We start from the raw sequence: 26524 nt of genomic DNA on the forward strand, positions 1-26524 counted from the left end.
GGACACAGAGAGAGTGTAGAGGAATGTCGCCCGTTGTGACCCTTGAATGTCAAGAGGCATATTGTCAGGTATCTGGAAATTACAGAGCCTTGTGGTAGTCGGATCGCCTGTTTGTCCTTCACAGCGGTACTAGACAGGGAGAACCAGCTTTGCGAGCTACGATAGCTTGCTGGTTTAAGGAGATAGTCACGGCTGTATTCGTGGATGCTGGGAAGCCGTTACCTGGTCAGGCTCAGGCTCATTCCACTAGGACTCAGCAGTGTCATGGGTGGAAGTTGGATTGTTATCTCCCGTTGACATTTGCCGAGCTGCGACGTGGTCATCCTTTTGCACCTTTTTCCGATATTATCGTCTGGATGTTCAGGCCTGGGAGAACGCGGCATTTGCATGCGGTTTTGACTAGACCACAGGCAGCCTCCCGCCGTATTTGGGAGTAGCTTGGGTCATCCCATTTGTTCTGGATTCATCTAACTGGACGCTAAGAAATGAGAAATTACTACTTACCTGATAATTTCCTTTTCTTTAGGACAGTCAGATGAATCCTGCTTTCCTCCCTTGGCTGCCGAATGATTGCATAATGATCCTCCTGTGTGCTTACGTGTTTCAGGGATTACTGATAATTATTACTCTTGTCCTTGGACTAGGGTTATTACCTTCTTGTCTGAGCTCACTTTTGCCTGTTGGCTGAGTATTGAAATGGTTATCTGTTTTTAATTAGGTTTTTTGCTAGTCTGTTCACAGTTTCTTTTGAAAAGAATACTGGCAGGCTGATGTCATTGCAGGAGTATATATACTGTGATGTCAGCTTGCTTTGTCTCCATCTGCTGGTAGAGGTGCATAACCCCCTTGTTCTGTATTCATCTGACTGTCCTAAAGAAAACAAAATTATCAAGTAAGTAGTAATTTCTTACTTTCTCAGTGGAGAAAAGTGGAGTGCTCTAAGGATCTGTTCTGGGACCACTGCTTTTTTTTTTAACATATTTATAAATGAAATGGGAACAACAAAGAGGCGATCAAATTTGCCAATTACACAACATTATTCACAGTTGTTAAATCATAAGAGGATTGTGAGAAATTATAAGAGGACCTTGCAAAACTGGGATACTGGACATGCAAATGGTAAATGCAATTTAATGTGGACAAATGCAAATTGATGCATTTAGGGAAGAGTAACCCAAATTATAGCTACACAATGCAAAGTACCACATTAGGAATCACCATTCCAGAAAAGGATCTAGTCTTCATTGTTGATAATATGTTGAAATCTTCTGCTCAGCCAAGAAAGCAAGTAGAATGCTAGAATTATTATGAAAGGAATGGAGAATAAAACAGAAAATATTATAATGTCTCTGTATCGCTCCAAGGTGCACCCTCATCTTAAGTTTTGTGTGCATTCTGATGACCATATCTCAAAACATTTATTGCAAAATTAGAAAAGGTACAGAGAATAACGGGAATGGAATGATTCCTCTATGAGGAAAAGCTAAAGAGGTTAGGACTCTTCAGCTTGTAGAAGAGATAGCTGAAGGGAGATACGATAGAGGTCTATAAAATGAGTGGAGTGGAACACATTGTTTACTCTTGCAAAAAGTACAAAGACTAGGAGACAGACAACGAAGTTACTAAGTAATACATTTAAGACTAATGAGAGAAAATATTTTTTTATTCATCTCATAATTAAGCTCTGGAATTTGTTGCCAGAGTATGTGATTAAAGCTGTTAGTATAGCTGCATTTAAAGATTTGGAAAAGTTCATGGAGGAAAAGTCCATATACCATTGTTATGATGGAGTTGCAGAAATCTACTGCTTATCCTTGGGATAAGCAACATAGAATCTTTCTACCCTTTAGGATCTTGCCAGGTACTTGTGACCTGGATTGGAAACAGGATACTGGGCTTGATGGACCTTTGGTCTGACCCAATATGGCAAAACATATGTTCTTTTTGCTGTTTGGACAAGGCTTTGTCACTTTTCTTGCTCTCAGAGATCAGGGTAAAGATGTCATGGCATTTTGTATATGAGAGAAGCTCAGAATTCTGGAATTTCTCATGCATCTTCTCAAAAATAGTGTATAAATATTGTCCCTTTAGCAGTTAATAGGAAGATATGCATGCTGATAACATGGTGGAATGGAATAGTTTCTTAGTAAAGGAATCCAGCAGCTGTTGATCTTTGTCTGCTAGAGTTGCAGAATTAATTCTCCTTTTCTTTGCCTTTTTCCATGTTTTCACCACTACCTACTGGTAAGGCAGTTGAGCATAGACAAAACCACAATATAGATGTGATCTTATACTTTGCATCCACTTTTGTTGCTACCAGTTAAAAAGTGAGTTGGTCTGTAAATACAGTATTTGGTGGACTAGCACAGTCATGTTTTCTTAAGGATGTCATAATATTGGAGAATATCTAGCATTGAAGCTGTAGGCTCTATTGCCTCCTGAAGGTCACAAGAGGCATCAACATTGAAGCTCCAAGGGATCAATGTAGATGCTCAATGGTTTCAACAGCACATCCTTCTGTCTGGCCTGTTTAGGAGGGCAGACTTCTATGATGTCAGCCTTTAGACTCTAATATGGACTCCACGTGCTTCAGATGTATCTTTTGTGTGGTTTATTTGGAGGGTAAATCTTTTGGACCTCATACTCAGGGCCAGGGGGATAAGTCTGATGGACTGAGAAGATGAGTAAGCTAAGAAACTTGTTCAGAGTCAGCAGCTCTCACCGTTACCTGTTTTAAGGTAACAAAGTGGTTATAGAGTGGGTGTTCTTCAGCTTTATTTTACTTGAACCCTTGGTCATCCTTTATGTAACTAAATGCTTGTGATTTGACAAGTTTAGTGAAAACAGTTGTGAAAACAATTTTTGAAGGTGAACCTTTGGTTTAATAGTTCAGAGAGGCCTGCATGTGCACACAGAACAACTCACAGTATCATGATTCATTCTCAGGCAGTAAATACATTGTGTGTGCTTGTGAGGGACATTTTTTTAATTGTAGGCTGAGCACCTGTAGAAACCTGAAGCCTTTTTCTTGGCCATGGTTAGAAAAAAGGGCTCCCGATAAGTTAAAAGATTTACATTATTTTTCTTTTTTTTTTTTTTAAGAGAAAAATAAAGGAAAAGGATGAAAATTCTGAAAAATCTAAGGGAACTTTTGTGAAGCGAGGAACTGCTGCTGAACAAAAATTGAGGGAGCCTTGCTGTGGGCCACTTGGTTCTGTGCCTACCATATGTGTGCAAAGCCTTCTAGATTTTTAGCCAATGAACAGACATTCTCCAAATATGGTGCCATGTGATGATGTCACTCACATGTGGGACTATCCATCCGGCTTGTCCATGGAGAAAATATTTATTAACTGAGAGGTGTTGGATACTTGGGGCAGACTTCCATCTTGGTAGATAGGAGCCAAAACACTGGCATAATTCAAATATTCATGATACATACAAAAAGGGATAGAGGGAGGGAGGCAGTATAAAGGGAGGGAGAAGATTATAAACTGTGTAAAATCTGTAACAGCACAGTAGATAGGCACAAATGAGCAGACTGGGTGAACCTAGTTCAGGGATGGCCAACTCTGGTCCTCAAGAGCCACATATAGGCTGGATTTTCAGGTTATCAGTGATGCATTTACATGAGACAGATCTGCATACCATGGAGGCAGTGCATGCAGTTCAATATCATGCATATTCATTACGGACATCTTGAAAATCTGGCCTGTTTGTGGTTCATGAGTTCCGGAATTGAATATCCCTTATCTTGTGATTCTTATCTGCCAACATCTTCTATGTTTCTGTGGTTGCAGTTTTTTCTTGCACAGCTTTAGCCCAAAACTTAAATGTGACCCTTACTTTTAATCAGGGCCTTAGGTATTTTATGTTTGCAAGTGTCTCTCTTGATAAATAGTAAGCCTTGCCAAAGATTATTTTACTATATTTTGACCTGCAGGGTGGAAGCATCTATAGCCTTCCTGGTGCTGTCAAAGAGGGAAGCTTATTGGCAGGATGGTAAGTGCAGAGGAAAATTTGGATGCTGTAACAGGGCTCTTCTGAGCAGTTCTGGCTTTTGAACATTTTGGAGCTGAGCTAGATATCAATTTAAAGCACTTCATGTCATCCTCTGCAAACCAATGTGCAAGTCTGTAGTGTTCTTGTTAAACTCTGTGTTGGCTCTGGGACTGAAAAGCATGAAAGAGAAAAGCTATGGTAGATCCATCTATATGGATTGTGTGGCTTCCAGCTCACATCCACTTAATATTCAAAATGTGATTTCTGTTTACCCTCTTAGGTACAAACACCATGAAAATGGACTTTTCAGTTTGGGCTTTCTTTTCCCTGATTATCAGACAGTGGCTGGTCACTGTCTGATAATCTTGTGAGGAGGGAGAACAGAGCCCTAGCCTAACAATCCATTTTTAATAAGCAGGAAGTGCAGAGGGTTTCTGCACAGATATTTTATTTATTTAATTTAAAGCACCCAAAGCTGAGAACAGAGAATAAGGCATAAATATTACATTCACATAAACACAATAAAACTTATAAAATATATAATCTAAAAAACATATACAAAATAAATAGTAAAAATGAAAACTTAAACAATATACATAATAATCAAAACAGCATATGAACCTCTAGTACAAATGAAGTTATATAACCAACAAAAGCTGATCATTCTAAAACCAAGTTCCCTATACGTACAAGGATCAGTCCAGAGAAGTGGGTTGTGTATCCTTACCAGCAGGTGGAGTCAGAAAACAATTAGAACTTTGGGCACTGCTACATAACGAGAGTGCCACCTGCAGTCCCTCAGTATTTCTCCGACTCCAGCAGCTGGAAGAGAGGCACCTGCAGTCTTAGTTAATATTTCAGTTTAGTTAGATTTATTTTCTCAGGGTTTTTTTCTTCAGGATTGCTTCCTGAGGTGTTAGGCACCTTCGTGGGCCATCTCTCAGTCGAAGCCAGACGTCTGGGGGGTTGGTTACCTCCGTCTGGGTTTCGGCCGTCACCACTCAGAGTGTGAAGACCAGGGGCTCCTGGTTACTCACCTCTGTGGCTGCTTCCCCAAAGCTGCTCCTTCGACCCTCTCTGCTCTATAGGACTCAGTAAAGTTAAAAAAAAAAAAAAAAGTAAAACTGAGTGAGACTTCCTCTTTGGTTTCGAGCTGAGGTAAGGAGTCGGGTCGGGACAGCCAACCTTGCAGGCATTCCGGGATGTTTGGCAGCCCTCCGGCCCCCTTTCCCTCTACTCCTGGGGCTCCGGGTTACTCTGAAGGGACGGGGTAAGTGTTTTCTTCGCCGGCCAGTTTTTGGTGCGGCTCACCATGCTTTGCAGCGCGACCCATTGCAACGGGCCTGTCGGCATTTTTTTCTTCCGCCTCAGTTTCGGCGCGCATTTTTTTCTTCAGCTCCGGTGGGGGAAGGATCCCCTCCAGTCTTAGCCCTCGTGGCGGAGGACAGCGCTGGGGGACTGGGTGAACCGGCTCCTCAGGATCCCATTCTGGCAGATGGAGACCCGAAGGGGTATTCGCCAGAGTTTGTCTTGTTAATGCACCAGGCTTTCCTGGCCAGAAAGCAGGCGGGCTTCAGGAGGCAAATTCAGTCAGTGGGTCTTTCCGAGCTGCCGCTCAAGAAGGGTTGACTCGAGGAACAGCAGGCCCGCGGGGGAAGTGATGGTCCCCAGAGGCCACAGACCCCGCCTCCACCCTCCGGAGTTCTGGATTTGGTTCCTGATCTTGGGGATCCTGATCAAGATGCTGCAGATGATGATGATTTGCCACCCACAGAAGGGGATGATTCCAGCGTGGTCCTCCTTTTTAAGCAAAAGGAACTACGACCTCTTATTCCCCAGGAAGTTCTGGGGCTTAAGATCTCTCAGGAAGAATCAGATAGGGATGGGGTTAATCCGGTTCTTGACGGAATACGGGGGCCCACTTCGTCCTTTCCACTGCCTAAAAAGGTTCGCAAGCTGGTGACCCGCGAGTGGGACGCACCGGACGCGGGGCTCAAGATGGGCAGAGCTATGGCCAAGCTCTATCCTCTTTCAACAGATGTCTTGGATCTTCCGAAAATTCCGAAGGTGGATGCGGCGGTTTCGGCCGTGACAAAGAAGACCACTATTCTTGTAGTGGGTGCTGCCGCTTTAAAAGATATGCAGGACCGTAAGCTGGAGATCCAGTTGAAGCAAGTCTTTGAAGTGGCTGCATTGAGTCTTCGGGCCACGATCTGCGTCAGCCTTATGCAGAGGGCATGTTTGTGCTGGGTTCAGGCCTCTAACGCCACTACAGGAGCTGGCAGTGGTGCCGCCTTGGAGGGCGCTCGTTTGGAGGCGGGCATCGCATATGTAGCAGATGCGCTTTACAACCTAGTGCGAACTTCAGCGCGCAGCATGGTTTCTGTAGTGACTGCGCACCAACTGCTGTGGCTGCACAATTGGTCAGCGGATTTGTCTTCAAAATCTCAGCTGTGTAACCTCCCGTTTAAGGGTAAGCTCCTGTTCGGTGAGGAACTGGAGCAGTTGGTAAAGCTACTCAGAGAATCTAAGGGGCATAAGTTGCTGGAAGATAAAAGGCCCACCAGAAAGGTGTTTCCTTCGCGGCTGCGTTTTTGGGATTCACGCCGATTTTGTTCCAGCGGGTATTCCTCGCCTTCCACGTCTAAGCAGACCTCAGGACGGCAACAGTCCTTTCGAGGAGATCGTCGTCCCAGCCGAGATTCTGGACACCTCGGGACAGGAGGTAGTAAACCCTCCCAATGAAGCCACGAGTCCCCATTCCGTCGTCGAAGCTGTTGGAGGCAGATTGTCCAGTTTTTTCACGGAATGGGCAAGGATCACCTCAGACCGTTGGGTCCCGGAGGTGATCAGAGAAGGCTGCGCTCTAGAGTTTTCATGTCCCGTGCGGGAGGTGTTCGTGGAATCCCCCATGGCCTCGCGCAGCAAGCAGGAAGCGGTACGGGAGACCCTGCAGTGCCTGATCCAGCTACAGGCCATTGTCCCAGTTCCGGAGGCAGAAAAGGGTCGGGGACGTTACTCGGTTTACTTTGTGGTTCCAAAAAAGGAGGGCACGTTTCGTCCCATCCTAGACCTACAGAAGGTAAACCGTTATCTCCGAATCTCTTGTTTTCGCATGGAAACCCTGCGAACGGTACTGGCTGCCGTTCGGACGGGGGAGTTCCTTGCGTCCCTGGATCTTATGGAGGCTTATCTGCATATTCCGATACGGCTATGTCACCAGCGGTTTCTACACTTCAAGGTCTTGGGACAACACTTCCAGTTTCAGGCCCTTCCATTTGGTCTGGTGACGGCTCCTCAAACTTTCACCAAAGTCATGGTGGTGGTAGCAGCAGGGGATCCTGGTCCATCCATACCTGGACGACTGGCTGATTCGCGCCAAGACCGGGGAGGACTGCGAAAGATCGGTTCGCATGGTGATGTTCACCTTGAGATCGCTCGGATGGGTCATCAATCTTCAGAAGAGTCATCTGGAACCCACCCAAGAGCTGACCTATTTGGGAGCCCGTTTCGATACCTTGCGAGGCAGTCTTTCTGGGGTCGGACCGGGTAGCCAGGTTGCAGAGCCAGATACAGGCGTTTCTTCTCAGACAAACACCCACTGTGTGGCATCATCTGCAAGTGCTGGGATCCATGGCATCCACTTTAGACTTGGTTCCGTGGGCGTTCGCCTACTTACGTCAGCTATAGCGTGCACTGTTGTCATGGTAGAGTCCGGTGTCGGAGCAGTTCCACCTACCATTTTCTCTGCTTCAGAGTCCAGAGCCAGTCTGTCTTGGTGGCTTTCGCGCGACAATCTGGAGAAGGGGGTGGATTTGAACCCACTGAATTGGCTGATAGTCTCCACCGATGCGAGTCTGTCAGGTTGGGGAGCTGTGTGCGACACCAGATCCACCCAAGGGCTTTGGTCTCCAACAGAGGGCTCGTGGTCCATCAATCATCTCGAGACAAGAGCGGTACGTCTTGCCCTACAAGCGTTTCTACCCTGGATTCAGGGACGCATGGTTCGAGTGTTCTCCGACAATGTGATGACTGTGGCCTACATCAACAAACAGGGCGGGATGAGAAGTCCCGCGGTGGCGCTCGAAGCACGTCTTCTGTTCGCTTGGGCGGAACGTCATCTCGGGGGAATTGCCGCGTCACATGTCGCAGGCGTGGACAACGTGCAGGCGAATTTTCTCAGCAGGCGACAACTCGACCCGGGAGAGTGGGAACTGTCTCCCGAAGCATGGAACCGCATTTGTGCCAGATGGGGGGTCCCACAGTTGGATCTGATGGCAACGCAGGAGAATGCGAAGACACAAAGCTTCAGCCATCGAAAAGAACAAGGCTCAGTCGGTCTCTACGCTCTGGTGTGCCCCTGGCCAACGGGGATTCTGTTGTAAGCCTTTCCCCCCCAGCCTCTCATCGGTCTGCTTCTCCGTCGCATAGAACTCCATCCCGGAAGGGTGGTGCTAGTGGCTCCAGAGTGGCCACGCCGCCCATGGTTCGCGGATCTGATTCGCTTGACCCTAGAGGGGCCTTTGCAGCTGGCTCATCTACTTCGTCAAGGTCCCATCTTTTCGTATTGGGAGGATCGCTTCTCTCTCGCAGCTTGGCTTTTGAGAGGCGACGTTTACGATTGAGTGGTTATTCTGAACAAGTTATTTCCACTCTATTGCAGGCAAGACGTCCGTCCACTTCCCTGGCCTATGTGAGGGTATGGAGACTTTTTGAGACCTGGTGTCATCAGCGCTCTTGCGATCCTTTAACGGTCGAGGTCTCTCTGGTACTGGATTTTCTGCAACAGGGGCTCAAGGAGGGTTTGGCGTTAATTCTCTTCGGGTCCAGGTAGCGGCCTTGGGAGCCTTGCGGGGAAAGTTTGCCGGTGGTTCGCTTGCAGCACACCCTGACATTGTTCGATTTCTCAAAGGGGTCAAACATTTACGAGCTCCCATCTGTGCGGTTTGTCCAGATTGGAGTTTAAATCTTGTATTGCGTGTGCTCTGTGGCGCCCTTTCGAACCTCTATGCACCACTTCCCTGAAAGATCTAACCTTGAAGACTGTGTTCTTGGTGGCCATTTTCTCGGCGCGTCGGATTTCTGAATTGCAGGTCCTGTCGTGCCATGATCCATTTTTGCGGATTCATGACGATAGGGTGACGTTACGCACGGTTCCTTCCTTTGTTCCTAAGGTGGTTTCGGCCTTTCATGTTAATCAGACAGTGGAGCTTCCAGGGTTCCTGCAGGGTTCCAGGGGGTTGCCTCAGGACAAGGATCTTCTTCTTTTGGATGCGCGTCGGGTCTTATTGTGTTATCTAAAGGTTACCAATGACTTCAGACGCTCCGATCATTTGTTCATTCTTTTTGAGGGTGCAAAGAAAGGGGACAAGGCGTCTAAAGCAACCATTTCTCGATGGATTAAAGAGACTATTACTTCAGCATTCTCGGTCCATGGCCACCAAGTGCCTTTTGGTCTCCGAGCTCATTCCACCAGGGTTTAGGCTACTTCCTGGCGGAGTGTCAGTTGCTATCACCTCAGGAGATCTGCCGGGCGGCGGTGTGGTCCTCTTTGCACACATTTACTAAACATTATCGCTTGGACGTTAAGGCCTCTGATGAGGCGTCCTTCGGTGCAAGTGTTCTACACGCGGGTCTTTCGGGTTCCCGTCCAGTGCAGGGTGGCTTGGGTACATCCCACATCTCTGGACTGATCCTTGTACTTATAGGGAAAAGAAAATTGGTTGTTACCTGCTAATTTTCGTTCCTATAGTACAAAGGATCAGTCCAGAGGCCCACCCCTTACTTTAGTTACCGAAAGACTGTGTTGGCTACAATTTGCCTAGTTTTTCATAGAGCTCCTTTTTTGCAGAATATGATTGTTGGAGCAGTTTTTTTTCTAATGGTTTATTTACTCATGTTGTTTCCTTGGGATGAAGTGGGGGACAGTGGTTTTTGGTCGCCCCTTCGCCCGTTAGTATTGGTTGTTTGGCTTGGATACAGGTCAATACTGAGGGACTGCAGGTGGCACTCTCGTTATGTAGCAGTGCCCAAAGTTCTAATTGTTCTCTGACTCCATCTGCTGGTAGGGATACACAACCGACTTCTCTGGACTGATCCTTGGTACTATAGGAACGAAAATTAGCAGGTAAGAACCAATTTTCTTTTAAAATATTTCAGCCCAATATAATACAAAAAGAATAAAAGTCTGAGAAGAGATCAGTCTTACACCCGACTCATATAAATGCAGCTGTAAAAAAGTCTTCATCTGCCATCTGAAAACTAGATGATTTTTCTCAAAACAAACTTCTTTTGGGAGAGAAATCCAAAGAATCGGGACTGTACATTCTGTTCTATTCTTGAACATAGATAATGCCTTTTCTCAGTGGTAGAGCCAAGGCAGTTCACAGCAGATAAAAATTACATATACTATAGAAACTACAATAATACAAAATACATCAAATAAAAATTACATTAACAAAATTAATACAAAATACAATATACATCATACTGGAGCCCTATTCTTACGAAGAACAAATGTCCCTGAAGCCTGATAGGCTTAAATTCTTTCTCAGAGTGTATACAGAGGCAGGCTTCATTGGCTAATCTTGAAGCTTGGGTCAGGACATATCAACTCAGAAGACCTCTCAACTGTCTTGGTCCTCACCCGAATAAGGATTTAAAAAATGACAGTTAAGATTTTAAATTTTGCTCGTACATTTCTAGGTAAGCATTGGTGTCAATTTGCTCTTTACCCACTATAATTAGTCTAGCTGCACTATTTTGTATTAGCAGTAATACCAAGTAGTAAGGCAGATACAAAGAGTTACAATATCTATCAATTCATAACAACATCAACACATGAGTTGTAGGTTTTGAGGTTTCTGCTGTATGTTGAGCTCTCTGCTGGTTGCTGACAGATGCTTTTCTGGACCCTTTGCTAAAGGAGCTTAGAGGATTGCTTGGAGAACTATTATTACCACTTAACATTTCTGCTATTAGATGTGTGTAGTGTTGTACAGACACATGTATAGATAATGCCTCCTCACTGGAGTTTACAATCTAGTTGAGACACATAGACAAGACAAATAATTTCTAGTAGTTTCTTAAGTATTATAGTAAAAACATATTTGACATGAGAGAGTCAAGATCAGGAAGAGTCAGGGGTTTAAAATTAAAAACAATCTCAGGTCCTGATGTAATAAAATGTGAGTAAAATGTGCTGAATTTCAGAGCTTATTTTCTTTACTTGAGTTTAAAAAAGTTAACGCACAATATAGTAAGCTAATGGTATGCTAATACATTGGGAGTTAAAAGTGTGCTAACCCAAAATTGTGTGCACAAAATTATGCATAGTCAAGTGAATTTTCAAAGACTGTGCATTTAAAAATATAATGTACAAACATATATATATTTTATAAACTTTGAGAGTATGCGTGTACTTACGGTATTGTACATAAATTTTAATGGGGAAAAAAACGGTGTTATGGGGTGGGATTATGGGGTACACGCAGACGTTGCTATTTTGTAAAAGGTGCATGTGCATATATTACCAAACTTGCCAGAACACTTTTTTCCCTGCTAATTGACTTGTGCTATTGAAATTGGACTTGTCTTTTGTCTGCAGTTTTAGGTGGGAGGTTTGGGCAAACTGGTGGTGGTTCAGAGTGAAGTGTAAAACATCTATGTTAGGGGAAGCCAACTCTGGTCCTCAAGAGCTACAAACAGGACTAGTTTTCAGGATATTCATAATGAATATGCATGAGATATAGTCACATACAATTGAGGCAGTGCATGCATATTTATCTCATGCATATTCACTGTGGATATTGTGAAAATTAGACCTGGCTGTGGCTCTTGAAGACTGGAGTTGGCGACCCCCCCTGGTCTATGTAAATTGGTGAAAGCTTGGGTGAACTTGTGGAAGTATTGGTGAACTGGTGATTCCAAGTACATATGCAAGTATTTTCAGAATGATGTACATGCATACTTTATAACATACCTGACTCTCCGTTAATTCTAGGTTATTACATGCGCATTAGTTATTTTGCACTTAAAAGATTTGTGCATTCTGTAACATATGTGCCTATTTTCGGGCAGAACTATGTGGTATTTTATTAACTGTTCCTGTCACATAGTTTATAAAATACTAGCTTAGTGCTCTGCACTGCCACTTCTGCGTACAAATAGTGTAACATGGACAGTTTTCATAATTAGACTGACTGTGCACAAGACATGGTTCATGCAAATAAAACATGGTTTGTGCATATTGTGTGCAGAAAACATGATTTGTATGCATGAAAGTTGTCCTAAAAGGAGGTTGATATTCAGCACCACAACTGGATAAGTTTGGACTTAGCTGGCAAAGTGGCTTTATTTGAATATTTGGCCAGGTTCAGCAGCCACCACTTAGCTAGATAACTATTTATCCAGCTAAATAGTTCACTGGTTAAGTGGTGGGTGGGACGGGGGCATTTCAGGGCATAGCTACTTACCCAGCTAACTTACGGGCCAGTGCAATATCAGCATCATGATTGAGTGCCCGTTCCTTTATCGCATGCAAATCCACCTCTTTAGGGCACCCAGTGCTACAAGCAAATGGGCTGTCGCGGTAAAAAGGAGACTCAAGGGGAAATTGCGTCCGTTTTCCTAAGTGGCTGACAGCCACCTTTCCTAGGCGCCCCTAGCACCTCCTTGGCAGTGGGCACCTGAGAGAGGTGGCTGACAGCCGCTTAGGAAAACGGACACTCAATTTCCTAACCTGTGCACAGCAGTATTTTCTGCTTTTCTGTACACTTTTTGAATCGAATATGGACACACGTCAATCATGTGCTGCAGCCATCGCACGGTATAGCATCGGCCCATCAGGATTTGATTCATCAAGATATTTTCCAATAGACACAGAATGGGAGAAAAGCCTTAGTGAATCAGGCAATTAGTTGGATAAGTGGAAATATTTAGACTTATCTAGTGTTAAAATCGACTGCTTGCGGAATGGCCCTGCAAGCTGCCTCACTCACCCCTGCTGCTGCACCGTTCCAATGTAGCAGGACACTGCCATGACCCCAGCTTCCCGGCGTGCTTCCTTAGGTGCGATCACGTCCAACAGCTGATCTCTTAAAGGGCCCATAGTGGGAAAGTCCCCACGGCGCATCCTGATAATATCATGCAGCCTCCACATATAAGGGCTCCTCAGAATGCTAGTCTTCACCTCAGCAGCGGGCCTCCTGTATCCTGTACAGTATGTGATGCTTCTGCGTTCTTGGTTCCTGCTTCGTCTTCCAGCCTTGCCTTGTCTTGTCTTCCAGCCCTGCCTTGCCTCAGCTTCTAGTTGCAGTCTTATCCAGTCTGCCTTCCTTGCTCTTTTCGTCACCTCATTCTTTTCGACAGTGTCTCCTGTGTGTCCATGTCTTCCTTGGCTTGCTGCTCTGGATCTTGACCTCTTGCCTGGACCTGGCTATGATTGCTGGCTACCTGGATCTTGACCTCTTGCTTTGATCTGACCATGATGCCTGTAGCCTGGACTGTAGCTATGATCTCTGTCCCAGGGCTCTGCCTATGTCCTGCCAGTCACCAGAACCCAAGGACTCAACCCAAGGGGGAGGCAGTTGGTATAAGTGAAGCTCCAGTCTGGCCCATTATCAAGTCTATTTGCCCGCTGCCAGCATAGGCCTCTGGGGTTTGCCCTCGAGACTCTGTCAACTACACCACGGCACTAAGAGCTCCCACACCCCATATCCATTGCAGATTGCTGAGGCCATGGGCTCGATGAACTCAGCCCAGGCCACTGCTCAGACTGGGATAGTCTACCAGTTGCAACAGCAGTAAGGTCAACTTTACCAGATTACCAGTGTCTTGTGGGGCATAGTTGCCCCTCCACTTCCAGTGATTCCAGTTCCTACTCCACCGATCTAGCCTATTACTTCCATGCTCCACTTGCCTCCACCTGTTACTTATGATGGGGATCCCAGAAGCTGTTGAGGCTTTCTTTTTATTGTAATTTACTGTTTATTAGCAATAATAGCATATACAGAATACGACAACAGCAAATCAGATTATAATCAAGATATCAAAACCACAGTGCCGAGCACACATTATTAGCTCCAACAACATTTTGGTTACCCCCATAACCACCTCTCCACCCTACCCCCTGTACAACCCTCCCCACCCAACCCCATCTCTAGTTCCCCAGGATTAGATCTCATACATACAAATACTCCAACAATTGTGACCTTTGAACCAATGGGTCCCATAGCTTGAACCTGTGAGGGCCTTCCAAGCTATAAAGGAACTCCAGGTACTTTCAAACCTCGGAATACCATCATGGATGTGGGCAGTCAACTTATACATGGTGAAAAGCCGTCCCAGCAGTGAATGAGACAAAATTCATATCAGAAGACATAAGAAAAACAGGACAAAATACATAAAAAGCCCTTGATATAGATTCTTCATCCAACACTTGCCGTTCCAGATGATAAGTGTGAGTCTGGCTGCCTCCTGAGACGCTGACTGGCCTCTTGAACTCTCTGCCATTTAGGCTGATCACTTTTCTTTTCCAAACGAGACCTAGTAATCATTGTGGACTCCCCCACTGGAACAGAAATACCAGCCTTATGCAGAAACTCCGCTGCAGCTTCCACTGTTTTCACTTCAATGGATTGGTCTTGAACAGTAAACTGAAGGCCAAATGGAAAAGTCCATCTGTAATGGATGTCCTCACGCTTTAAGATAGAGAGTATGCCCGAAAAGCTCTGGGTTTGCAGGTGGTAATCAGAGAGTGATCTTGAAATATGTCCACCTGATGGTCATTCCATGTAATTTGACCGTTTTTCCTGGCCATCATGGCTACTTTCTCCTTCAAAGTAAAGTCATGAAAACAGACTACTATATCACGAGGGAGGTTCCCTCTGGGTTGGCCAAGGGCTTTGTGTGCTCTCTCAAATTTAATATCAGGCAGAGTGCAGCTACGTCTTCAGAATCCTGCACTTGGGTACAAATACTAGTTACTACCCGAAAGCAATCTTTAAATGCAGGCAGTTCAGGGACACTCCGAAAGCACAGATTCAACCTCCTAGACCTGTTCTCTTGGTCCTCCACACGCTCTTCCATCTCTACCATCGAATGGGAAAGGCCTGCCACTTCTTCCCAGCATGACACTGCATCAGCGGCCTGCTCTTCCACCCGTGATTCCACCTTTGCCACACAGTTACCAAGGTCAAACACTTCGCCCCGCAGCTCTGCAAACATGCTGCCGAACTCCTGTTTAATATGCGCCATGTCCTGGTGAATTTCGGCGAACCATCAGTGGAAGTCTGCCTGCGAGGGTATCACCTCCATTTCATCACCCAGGTAGAGCTCATCTTTGCCGCATTGGGATCACGGCCAGCAGCGGCAGTGTCTTCCTCCTCACTGCAGCCGAGAGCCTGAGAGACGTCCCAGCTGGCAAAGGAAAACTTACTCAAATCTGTTTTTTTCTTCGGTTGTGACATACCGGGGGAAAAAGTGAAACTCTCCCGTGTTCACACTGCTGGGGTAAGCAAAAGCAACGTCGGGATGACAGCTAATCATAGAGTCAGGTCGGGAGCTCCGCTTTTAGGCTGCCATTTCTGGAGATGATGTCACTTCCTCTCCTATTGAGGCTTTCTTAACCAGTGTCAGATGCAGTTCGAGCTGCAGGCATAATTACTTCCGATAAACTGAGTCAGGATAACTTACATTCTTTCCCTGCTGGGTGACACCACACTGGCTTGCACTTTCCCTCTTTGGGAAAAGAACAACCCACTCTTGGGGGATCTGGCACATTTTCTGCAAGAGTTTCGACAAGCATTTTATGAGCCAGGTCGCACAATTTCAAGTTGTCTGAACTTTTGCAGATCACACAAGACTCCCGGTCTGTGGGGGAATACTAGATGCACTTCTACACAAAGCCTCCAAATTCCACTGATTGCAATTTTCTGACAAGGACCTTCAGAATGCATTAAAGATGAGCTGGCTGCCGATGAGGCTACTATCTACTCTGGAGGGGCCGATCAATCTAGCCGTGCAAATAAATCTGTTCCAGGAATGAGCCAAAGAGACAGGCTCAGCTTGTCGAACCATCCATCTGGTCCCTGACCTTATGGAACCCATGCTGGCTTCAGAACTTGCTAGCATCCCAGAAGAGCTGATGCAGATGAATTGTATCAAGCTATCTCTAGAAGAGAAGCAGAGGCGTCATTGGCTCTAATTATGCTTGTATTATGGTGCATTAGGGCACTTCGTTGACCATTGTCCAGTCAGGCTGGGAAAAATCCTGCATCTTGGTGTGGTGCGAGGGGCCACCCTAGCCTACCTCTGCACACCTCCCCAATTTCTTGTACCTGTGCGTCTTTCATTCAGAGACAGCCACTTTGATGCTCAAGCCTTCCTTGACACTGGAGCCGGAGGGAATTTTATTTATGAATCCCTGGTACATCAGTATAGAATTCCGACAGTTCCCCTAGATCCAGCAATCATGATTTCGACTGTCCATGGAGAAAGTTTGCCTGGACATATCGCAAAGTCTACGGCTCCCCTGTCCATGCAGGGGGAACAGATCTCTCTGTATGTTCTGCCTAAAGCAGTTATTAATATCATTCTGGGTCTGCCCTGGCTCCGTCAGCACCAGCCTGAGGTTGACTGGCGAACTCTACCGATTTTCAGTTGGGGCCATCACTGCCAAGAACAGTGATGCCCAAAGCTCAGCCTGCAATCTCCTTGGCAAGAACCTCGGTCCCTGACTCGCTTTCTCCACCCATTGCCCCTGCGGACGCCACTAATTACCAGCACACTGACACTCCTATGGTAGTTACAGGAGAGGGAAGGCTAATACTCTTTCCATGTGAGGTGACCCAACCCAGCCAAATCTTGACACAGACCTTGCTGCCACTGTTGGCAGGCATCCTCAGTCGGTTGCCTGTGGATGGAGTTGCAGCCTCTTCATCTTGGGGCCAGTGGGCACCTTTGTCACTTGCTTGAGGTGCTTCGGCACCACAGTTCAGCCAAGGCTGAGCTACCTTTTGAAGGTTGAAATTCTCCTGGGCGGAATTTTTCCAGGGCCTGCAGGCTTTTCTGAAGGGGTACCCAGCGGAGGTGAAGCAACCTACAAGAAGGTCTCCCAGTTGTCAGTTACTGCAGGCAAATGCTGCAGGGAGGCTATTCCTGGAGATATTCAGGGGGATGTGGATCATGATATGTTGGATGACTCCGATGGGGACTTGTTTTCTCCCCTCTAGAAGAGGGAGAAATTCCACCTGATTTGGAGCCACATCGGACTCTACTCCGGTTTTTTCACAAAGATGAGGTACCGAGTCTGTTGACTCAGACCCCGAAGATGCTCGGTGTGGACCGGGCTGATGCTACGGGCTTACAAAAAGATCGCATATTGGTCATTTTACGCAAAACATCCTGTTTCTTTACCTTCCTGGATCCCATTCAAGAGTTAATTGACCTTGAGTGGAACGCCCCAAAGGCAAGTTTTAAGGGGGGGGGGGCACGCTTAGCGGGTTTGTATCCCTTGGATCTGAAGGCAAGGGAACAGTTGTGATTCCCAAAGGTGGATGCCTTGGTATGCGCTGTTACCACGTGAACCATCAACCTGGTGGAATGAGGGGCAGCTCTAAAAGATGCTCAGGATAGGAGGATTGAGGCTATCCTTAAACAGGCCTTTGAGGCCTGTTATGGTTTTGAGGTGTTGGAGTAGATTCTTGGGAACTCTGATGGTCTCACCCACGGGGAGGAGCCCCGTGAGGAACCACAGTACTAGGCTACACTCGAGACACGCAAACACAGAGATTTGTCGTTTATTATACAGCTGGATGGTACTACCAGAGGTGGCAGTAGTAAGGTAATCCAGTAGTAGCAGTCCAGGGACCCTCGGCAGAGGAGACCCGTCTCCCAATGGTAGATGTTAGCAGCACACGATAGTATAGGGAGTTCCGGTTGCAGGTTCCCAGTGCAGGCTGTAGATGAGACAGACTGATAAAGGTTAGATTACTTACTGTATAGATGTAGATCCCAGCAGGCAGAAGTAGTTGGATTACAGGCACCAAGGCAGGGAGTGCAGGCCCTCGAGGAGCGAGTACCTGGTATCCCAGATAGGCACCTGTAAGAAATCAAAGGGCCCCCGAGGAGCGGGTACCCAGGTTAGGAGAAATACCCCGAAGGGCAGAGAGAGCTTCCAGCGGCAGCACGGAAGCGGCAGAGTAGCTCAGACCGGAGGCAAATCCAATCCTTGCTAATTCGATTTGTTAGCAAACGAAGGGCAGGCTAAATACCCGGATGGCGTGACGTCACTCGAGGGGGAGGCCCCCGCCATGACTTGGATAAAGATGTGGGTGGCGTCCGCGCGCACACCCTAGGAGGCCCTTAGGAAAAACATGGCGGATAGCCTTGCCATAGCTGTTCTGGGGACGCCGGAGAGAGTGGCAAGCAGATGCGGCAGTAGCCATCTTCCCAAGGCTAGCGGAGAGAGCAGAGAGAAAGGTGAGGCACAGAGGTCGAAGACGTTTGAGACCGACGGACGCAACAAGGCCATGGCAATGAATTTGCAAATTGCTCCTTGCTGCTGCCTGGTGGCTCAGGCTGCTTTGTGACTCTCTGAAGAGATGCAAGGAGAGGAGTCTGATGACAAATTGGTGAAGGAATTGGGAGCTGCATTCTTAGCCAGTGTGGGCTGTGACTTGGTGCAGATGGCTGCTAGAGGGATGGTTTCCATGATACCAGCTAGGTGCCAGTTGTGACTGCAAGATTGTTTGGCAGACACTATTTTCAAGTCCAATCTCACAATGTTACTTTTTAAGGGTTCTTTTTTATTTGGAAATGAGTTGGGGAAGATGATGAATTGTTGGGGCGAATCCAAGGTTCCTCGATTGCCGGAGGACAAGAAGGCGTTGTCACGTCCTTTTAGGGCGAAGGATTGTTCCAGAGATTCCCATCGGTTTCGTCCTTACAAAGAAGCAAGTACTCAAAGGTCTCATTTCTTCGGAAGATCTCAGTCCTTTCAGCCTAAGAAGCCTCGTAAAGATGCGGGCTCTGGGGCCAGATCAACTCGATTTTTACAATGAAGGTGTGGGGGTTCATCTACTTGATCAGGAGATAGGGAAGTGTCTATCTTGCTTTTATCAAAGGTGGGCTCAGATTACACTGGACCAGTGGGTCCTGGAAGTGGTAAGGGATGGCTATGCTCTATAATTTCTACGAATGCTTTTATGATCTCTCCATGCAACTCTCTACAGAAGAGAGTAGCAGTGGAGATTACGTTAAGGAGGTTGTTGGATTTTAAGGCCGTAATTCCTGTTCCCAGATCGCAAGAAAATACGGGGTACTATCCCATTTATTTTGTTGTTTCCAAGAAGGAAGAGGGTCCTTTCAGCCCATCCTGGATCTGAAGGGAGTCAATCAACATTTGCATGTGACTCATTTCAGAATGGAAACTCTACGTTCCATGATAATGGAAGTACAAACAGAGGAATTTCTCACATCTCTCGACCTGACGGAGGCCTATCTACATATTCCTATTTGCCAAGAACATCAACGTTTCCTACGCTTCACCGTTCTGGGACGTTATTATAAATTTCAGGTCCTTTCCTTTGGGCTGGTTATTGGACCCAGGACTTTTTCCAAGGTCATAGTGGTGGTAGCGGAATCTCTGTGCAAGGAGGGCATTCTGGTTCACCCGTATCTGGATGACTGGTTAATTCGGGTCAAAAGTGCAGGCGAGAGTCACTTGGCATCTCACAAGGAGAGCTGTCTCAGACACTAGAGTATCTTGGCGTGCGATTCAATATAGAGTAGGGCAGCGTGTTCTACTGGAGAGTTGCATTCAAAAGTTAGTTACTCAAGTTCAGGTCCTGAGATGGACTATTCGCCCAACAGTGTTGTCTTAAGTGCAGGTCCTGGGATTGATGGCAGTCAAATTGGACGTAGTTCCCTGGGTGGGAGTGCACATACTGCCCCTTCAGCACGCGTTGCTCTCTCGGTGGAATCCACCGTCGCAGGGGTACACAGTTAGACTCTATTTGCCATTGGTGCAGTGGTTACAAGTGGATCATCTCAGGAAGGGGGCTTCCTTGGAGACACTGGACTGGTTTTTGCTCACGATAGATGCGAACCTTCTGGTTTAAGGGGCTCACTGTCAAGCGTTTGTGCGCAAGGTTGGTGAAATGCCGAGGAGTGGCAGTGGACTATCAATTGGTTGGAAATGCATGCAGTTCGACTAGCATGCTTGCAGTTCACCAAGTGGCTGGAAGCTCGAGCAGTAAGGATAATGTCGGATAGTGCCACGACAGTGGCCTACATCAGTCATCAATGTGGAACTGGAAGCCAGCAGGTGTTGATGGAGGTAGATGCACGCATAGTGTGGACAGAATGACATCTCCGCCTCCCATATTGCAGGGACATATCTGCCTCCCATATTTCCAGGAAGAACAATGTAAGGGCTGACTTTCACAGCAGGAGGTCTTGGACCCAGGAAAGTTGGAAATGGCAGACGAGGCTTTTCAACTCATAGTGATGTGTTGGGGTCTCCCATACCTGGATTTACTGGTGAGCTCCAACAGAGCGTTCTTCAGTTGCAGAAGGTATCTGAGAGTGCTGGGCATCAATGCTCTCGTTCAGGTTTGGCCGTGGAGTGGGGTATCATATGCCTTCCCATCATGGCCAATGATAGTCATTCGAAAGATTGCGAGTCAGACGAAATTGTACTTCTGGTGGCTTCCGAATTGGCTCCAAAGGCCATGGTATGCCGATCTTCAGAGGCTACTGGTGGACAGTCCTTTCAGATTACCACTCAGGAAGGATTTATTGCAACAGGAGCCCATACTGCACCATGGTCCGGGTCTGTTTTGTCTTATGTTTGGCCCTTGAGAGGGCTCGGTTGCTGAAGCATGGTTACTCTTCTACAGTGATTTCCACTTTGCTCTGGGTCAGGAAATTTTCTACATCTCTAGCTTTTGTTAGGGTTTGGAGAATGTTTGAGAGCTGGTGTGAGGAGCGATGTTCTCACTCTCTCTTTTTTTTCCCCAATATCTTTTATTGAGGCAGAAACAATACAATCTAAACCAGTTGAAGTAACAGCATAAAGGAACCACATAACATTTTCCTAATTTTCGATGGAACCCCCCCACCCCCGAATCTCCCCTCTTTACAGAGAACCTCAGAGAGAAGAGAGTAAAAGAATCTGGCACAGTCAAGCAACATAGATGATTGTAAAATCCAGCAGAATATATCACTCTCATAAGTCAGATACATTTACGCCCAAACCCCAACAATGAGAAAAATGAAAAGGAAAATTAGTCTGTCAGATCCGATATCTCAGACAATGGAGCCAAATCTTGGATAGGCCGGGAGAGGGTCTGGTTTTATTTCATGAAAAAGGCGTTTCTCATGGGGACTAAATCGCTTATACATGGACCCATATTCTAGTTGATATAGCTCTGTCATTAAAGTGGTCCATACCGATATTGTAGGGGCCTTGGTATCTATCCATTGCAGCATAATGCATTTTTTGGCAATCAAACAAGCTTTTGACATAAACCCCACATTGTCAACATTGAGACTTGAGTCTCCAGCATCATTATTCAGGATATAAAAGGAACATGACCATTGTATATTGTTTTGAAAGATATCTGATAGCTGACAACGAATAGCTTCCCAGAACTGTTGAATAGGTGAGCAGTCCCAAAGACAGTGTATTAATGAAGCTGGGGTCAGGCCACATTTGAGACAAGCATCCGACGTAATGAGTCCCATTTTATAGGCCCGTGCAGGCGAGAAGATAATGCAATGAAATATCCGCTGTTGCAATTCCCGTAATCCTACGTTGTTAGTGATCTGGTATATGGAGAGGTAGCAATATTTGAGCGTATTCTCCTCCAACTCCTCCGCGCAGTCACGTGACCATTTTGGAAGTAGATTCGTAAAAACAGAATATTTGTGTACAGAATTATAAAAGGCATATAAACATGACAACGATCCCTTCCTAGCCCTAAAGCATTCAAAAAGATCGTCGTGAATGGAGTTATCAATATCCCCCTCTATACCTTTCAACAGAGTCTGCACCCTGGCTCGGAGGTACCCATAAAGTAAAAAATGTTGTGGTTGCATGCCTAACCTCTCCTGACATTGAGCAAAGGTCCATAGCTGCCCAGTTTCTGGGTCAAGAAGCGCCCGAAGAGACCAGTTTGGGAGAACATTAAATTGGTGGTGTACTGGGATATACGTGAGAGACTTGAAAGTAGAGCCCCTCATGGGATAGTGATAAGATACATGAATGGGTAACCCCAGGAGACGAGTATACCCCCAAACCCCCCTAATCGTTTTCATTAGGCTAAAATGTCGTGTCATGGGGAGGGCCGTCTGAGTCGGAGCATGTAAAATAAATCCGGGGTCAAAAGGTGAGCATATAGCTCGGATGAGTTGAGGGTCTGTATATTCTGAAGTGCCCAGCACCCAGTCCCCCAAAAAGCGGAGGTTCACCGCCCATGAATACCTCTGAAAGTTTGGAAGGCAAGAGCCCCCTTGACATTTCGGGGCCATCATAGTAAGGTAGGAAAGCCGGGCCTTCTTGCCTCTCCAGAGAAACAGTCTCACAGCTTTCTGAATGTTTTTGTGATCCCGGGAGAGAAGAAGAAACGGGAGCATAGAAAGCTTATATAACAACTGCGGTGCAATAACCATTTTAATCACTGCAATACGCCCCTGGATGGTTAATGGGAGAGAACGCCAGCCCACCAATTTTTTACTTATTTTGTCAATCGTAGGCGGTATATTTAGGGCATACCATCTCTTGGGGTCAGTATGCAACATAATACCCAAATAATTAATTGCAGCATCTGCCCACTTAACTGTAAAGTCCGGCCACTGTTCTTTCAAATATCCATGAAGATCCAAAGCCTCAGTTTTATCCAGATTTAGTTTAAAGCCAGACAGCATTTGATAATCCTTGAAAATACGAATGGCCTGTGGGAGAGCTTTCCGGGCGTGAGACAGTAAAAGCAAAATATCATCTGCAAACAAGAGCGTTAGATATGTGTGCCCTCCAACTGGAATGCCCGTGACCCCTGGAGTTGCTTTCAATTTTCTCACTAAGGGTTCTACAGTCAATATAAACAGCAGGGGCGAAAGAGGGCAACCCTGTCGGGTACTCCGCTGCAGACAAAACTCAGCGGATAGTTGACCATTTACCAAAATCCGTGCCGAGGGATTAGTGTAAAGTGATATAATCATAAATTCGCCCTGTGAATCCCATCTTACTGAGAACCATTTTAAAAAAAGGCTAGGCAACCTTATCAAAAGCCTTCTCCGCATCACAGGTGACTAGGAGAGGCTCGTGGATATTGGACGAGCAACAGACTTCCAAGGCAGTCAGTACCTTATGTAAGTTAACAGTAGACCTTCTACCGGCCACAAAGCCCACTTGATCCGGGGACACCAGTAAGGCCATGATAGGTTTTAACCTGTTGGCCATAATTTTAGCAAAAAGTTTAATATCCAAATTGAGCAGGGAGATGGGTCTGTAGGATGAGGGCAAAAGCGGATCCCGACCTCCCTTAGGTAGCACAACTATAGTAGCTGCTCACATAGTAGCTGGCATTTCTTGCCGGTCCGTCATCCCTTCAAATACTGAGCCCAGAATTGGTGCCAGTCCATCCATCAGTGATTTGTAAAAAATAGAGGTCATGCCATCTGGACCTGGAGCTTTATGGGCGGGTAAAGCCTTGATAGCCTCCAGTACCTCTGTCACTGCAATAGGTTTTTGTAGCCGGGAAAGTTGGGCCTCTTTCAGACAAGGTAGAGAAATGGTGCGCAAAAAATCAGCAATGGCGGTTTCGTCCACTGGTTCTGCGGAGTATAGGGTCTGGTAATAACTCGAAAAAATGTCCGCTATATCAGTAGAGGAGGTTTTAATGGTGCCTTGAGGGTCCTTGAGATTGGCTATAAATTTGGAGGAGTCCTGTGCCATTAGTAAATGGGCCAGAAGCCGTCCTGCTTTATTCCCAAACTGGAAAAAGGTATATTGTCGATACCGTAGGGTTTTAGTTGCCCTAGCATGCAATATGTCATTGAGAGCGGCCTGCGTCGCTTTAAACTGAGCAAGCGCGGATGGGTCCCCTAGCACATTCAGTTTCCTCTTAAGGCCCCTCAGCTGTTTTTCTAGGGAAATAATATCTGAATCTAGGTTTTTCTTTTTAAAGCTAGCATAACTGATTATATCCCCACGCAAAACACTTTTTGCCGTCTCCCATAGGAGAACTGGTTGATCCAGGTGCTGTTTATTGTTTTGCATAAAGTCACCCCACTTCCATTGTAAATATGGCCCAAATTCAGGGTCTGTTGAAAGAAAAGATGGGAGTCGCCATTGGCCCTGAGGGGCTCCATTACCCTTATTAAAAGTGCCCCCCACTGGACATGGTCTAATACAGACAACACTTCGATAGTAGACTTAGTTAAACCATAAAAAATAGATTCAGAGATTAACAAGTAGTCTATTCAGGAGCGTGTGTCATGAGCCCGTGCAAGGTGTGTGAATTCACGATCACCTGGATGTAACGTTCTCCACAAATCTAAAAGCTGGAGATGTTTGCATAGAAAGGTCGGGCCCTTAGATTCACTAATTTGATGGCCGCCCCTGGGAGGCTGTCTGTCCAAAATTGGGTCTATGGTAAAGTTGAAATCTCCCCCTATCACAATAGGACAGTCCCCCAATTTGGTAAAATGAGATAGTAAAGTAGTATAAAAAGAATGGTCATAAGAATTTGGAGCATAAATTGAGGCCAGGAGCAGTGGAGTTCCCATCAGGCTTCCCTTAAGAATAAGATATTGCCCCTGCGGGTCCATTACAGATGTCTGAAGTTTAAAGGGAGTGGATTTATGAAAAAGAATGGCTACCCCCCTACTTTTAGAATTCCCAGTAGCATAAAGTACCTGTGCCACCCACTTCTTTTGTAGTTTGATGATTTCCTCAGGAAGCAAGTGTGTCTCCTGTAAAAAAAAAAAAAAAAAAAAAATCACATTAGCATGGAGTCTGTTTAAACGGGCCAACACCTTTTCCCTCTTAATGGGGGTTCCGAGGCCTGCAACATTCCATTTTACCATATTCACCGCCATAGCTCATTTGAACAGAGAATATATGTGCAACAGTAAAGTATCCAGAGCATGGAGAGATAAGCCAGACTGACTTTTCCAAGGGCAAGGCGATATAACAGAGAAAGGAAATGAGTGACATAGAATATATACATTAAAGAAATACCCAGACCAAACATCCCAGACTGTTAGCCTACTCTGAGAGAGGTTCTCTGTAAGGACCTTAACCCTCCCAATCCCTCCCCCCAATAGAACCATCAACCTCTGGGCCGGGCCATGGCGCAGAGGATGAGACCTTCCCCATTGACCAAAAATCTCAACGATCCCAAATATAGGGATAAAGAGCACAGGATGGAAACATGTGCTCCGCTGCCACCCCTTTGAAAGAAAAGAAAAGCAGATCAGAGTTAATGCACGACGCTAATATGGAAAAAATAAAATAAAACCCATGAAACAGGAACAATATCCATGAGTCTCCTGTTGAAAACGGTAGGAAAAGAAAGAAAAAATAATCGTATAGTTGGACCTAGCCTGATTTGGCCTTTGTGGTTAAAGGACAAAAAGAGACCCAGCCTGGGCTGTCAGAAATCTTGAGCCAACCGTGCATTGCCACAGAGATCAGACGACTCATGTAGGAATTTTACATCAGGAAATCCCTTGTTGCCAGCAAATCACTCAGAAGAATTACCGGAGAAAGATTGTACATCCAACGAAGGACTACCAGGAGATCATGAAGATGAAGAAGCTTCTGGACCCGGCAGCGTCTGCACGAATTCTCGGATTTCTGACGCTGAGGTGAAGAATTTAGTTTGCCCCTGGTGAGAGATCTTCAACTTCGCAGGGAACATCAGGGCGAAACGCAGCTTTTTATTAAATAATTCAGAGCAAACCCCAGAACGCCTTCCTCTAGAGGGATACCCGCGGTGAGAAATCTTGAAAAAGCAAAACACAACAGGTCTCATAGAAAAACTTGCGCGCCTTCCGATAATGTTGTAGAACAAGAGATTTATGTGCAAAGTGAAGAAAGCGCGCAATAATCACTCTCGGTCTGCGGTCTGCATCTCCCTAATTCCTGCGGCCCAGCCTATGAGCTCTCTCCAGCAAACCCCCCGATGGCAATGCAAGCGATGGGACTATACTTAGAAGCCAGGGGTCTAATAATCGCGGCAGTTCTAATTCGGGCAAGGATTCCAGGACCCCAACGAAGCGCAAATTATTGCGGCGAGATCGATTTTCGAGGTCATCGATCTTTTCAACACTTGCCTTCACCTGCTTCTCCAGCTCGTCGACACGGCGTTCAAGGGCTCCGATATCATCTCCGATATCATCTTCGGCGAGCCCTATACGGCCTTCCGCTCGTTCCACCCGTCCATCAAAGTAAGTTAGAGTAGTCCTAACCTCGCTGCTCAGATATTTGATGCAGTCGCATATCGAGGGCTGA

The 26524-nt window shown here is 46.1% G+C and overlaps 1 protein-coding gene across 1 annotated transcript in view; it reads left to right on the forward strand.

The window, feature by feature from the left end:
- The window catches only part of ZNF541 (zinc finger protein 541), a 123262-nt gene that overhangs the window by 17287 nt on the left and 79451 nt on the right, over nt 1-26524 (forward strand). The window contains exon 5 of the mRNA XM_029619078.1: nt 3944-4002. Within this exon, the coding sequence (XP_029474938.1) occupies nt 3944-4002 (59 nt within the window). The remainder of the gene's footprint in view (nt 1-3943; nt 4003-26524) is intronic.

Source organism: Rhinatrema bivittatum, chromosome 11 (assembly GCF_901001135.1).
Source record: "Rhinatrema bivittatum chromosome 11, aRhiBiv1.1, whole genome shotgun sequence".
In the NCBI taxonomy this organism is placed as follows: Eukaryota; Metazoa; Chordata; class Amphibia; order Gymnophiona; family Rhinatrematidae; genus Rhinatrema; species Rhinatrema bivittatum.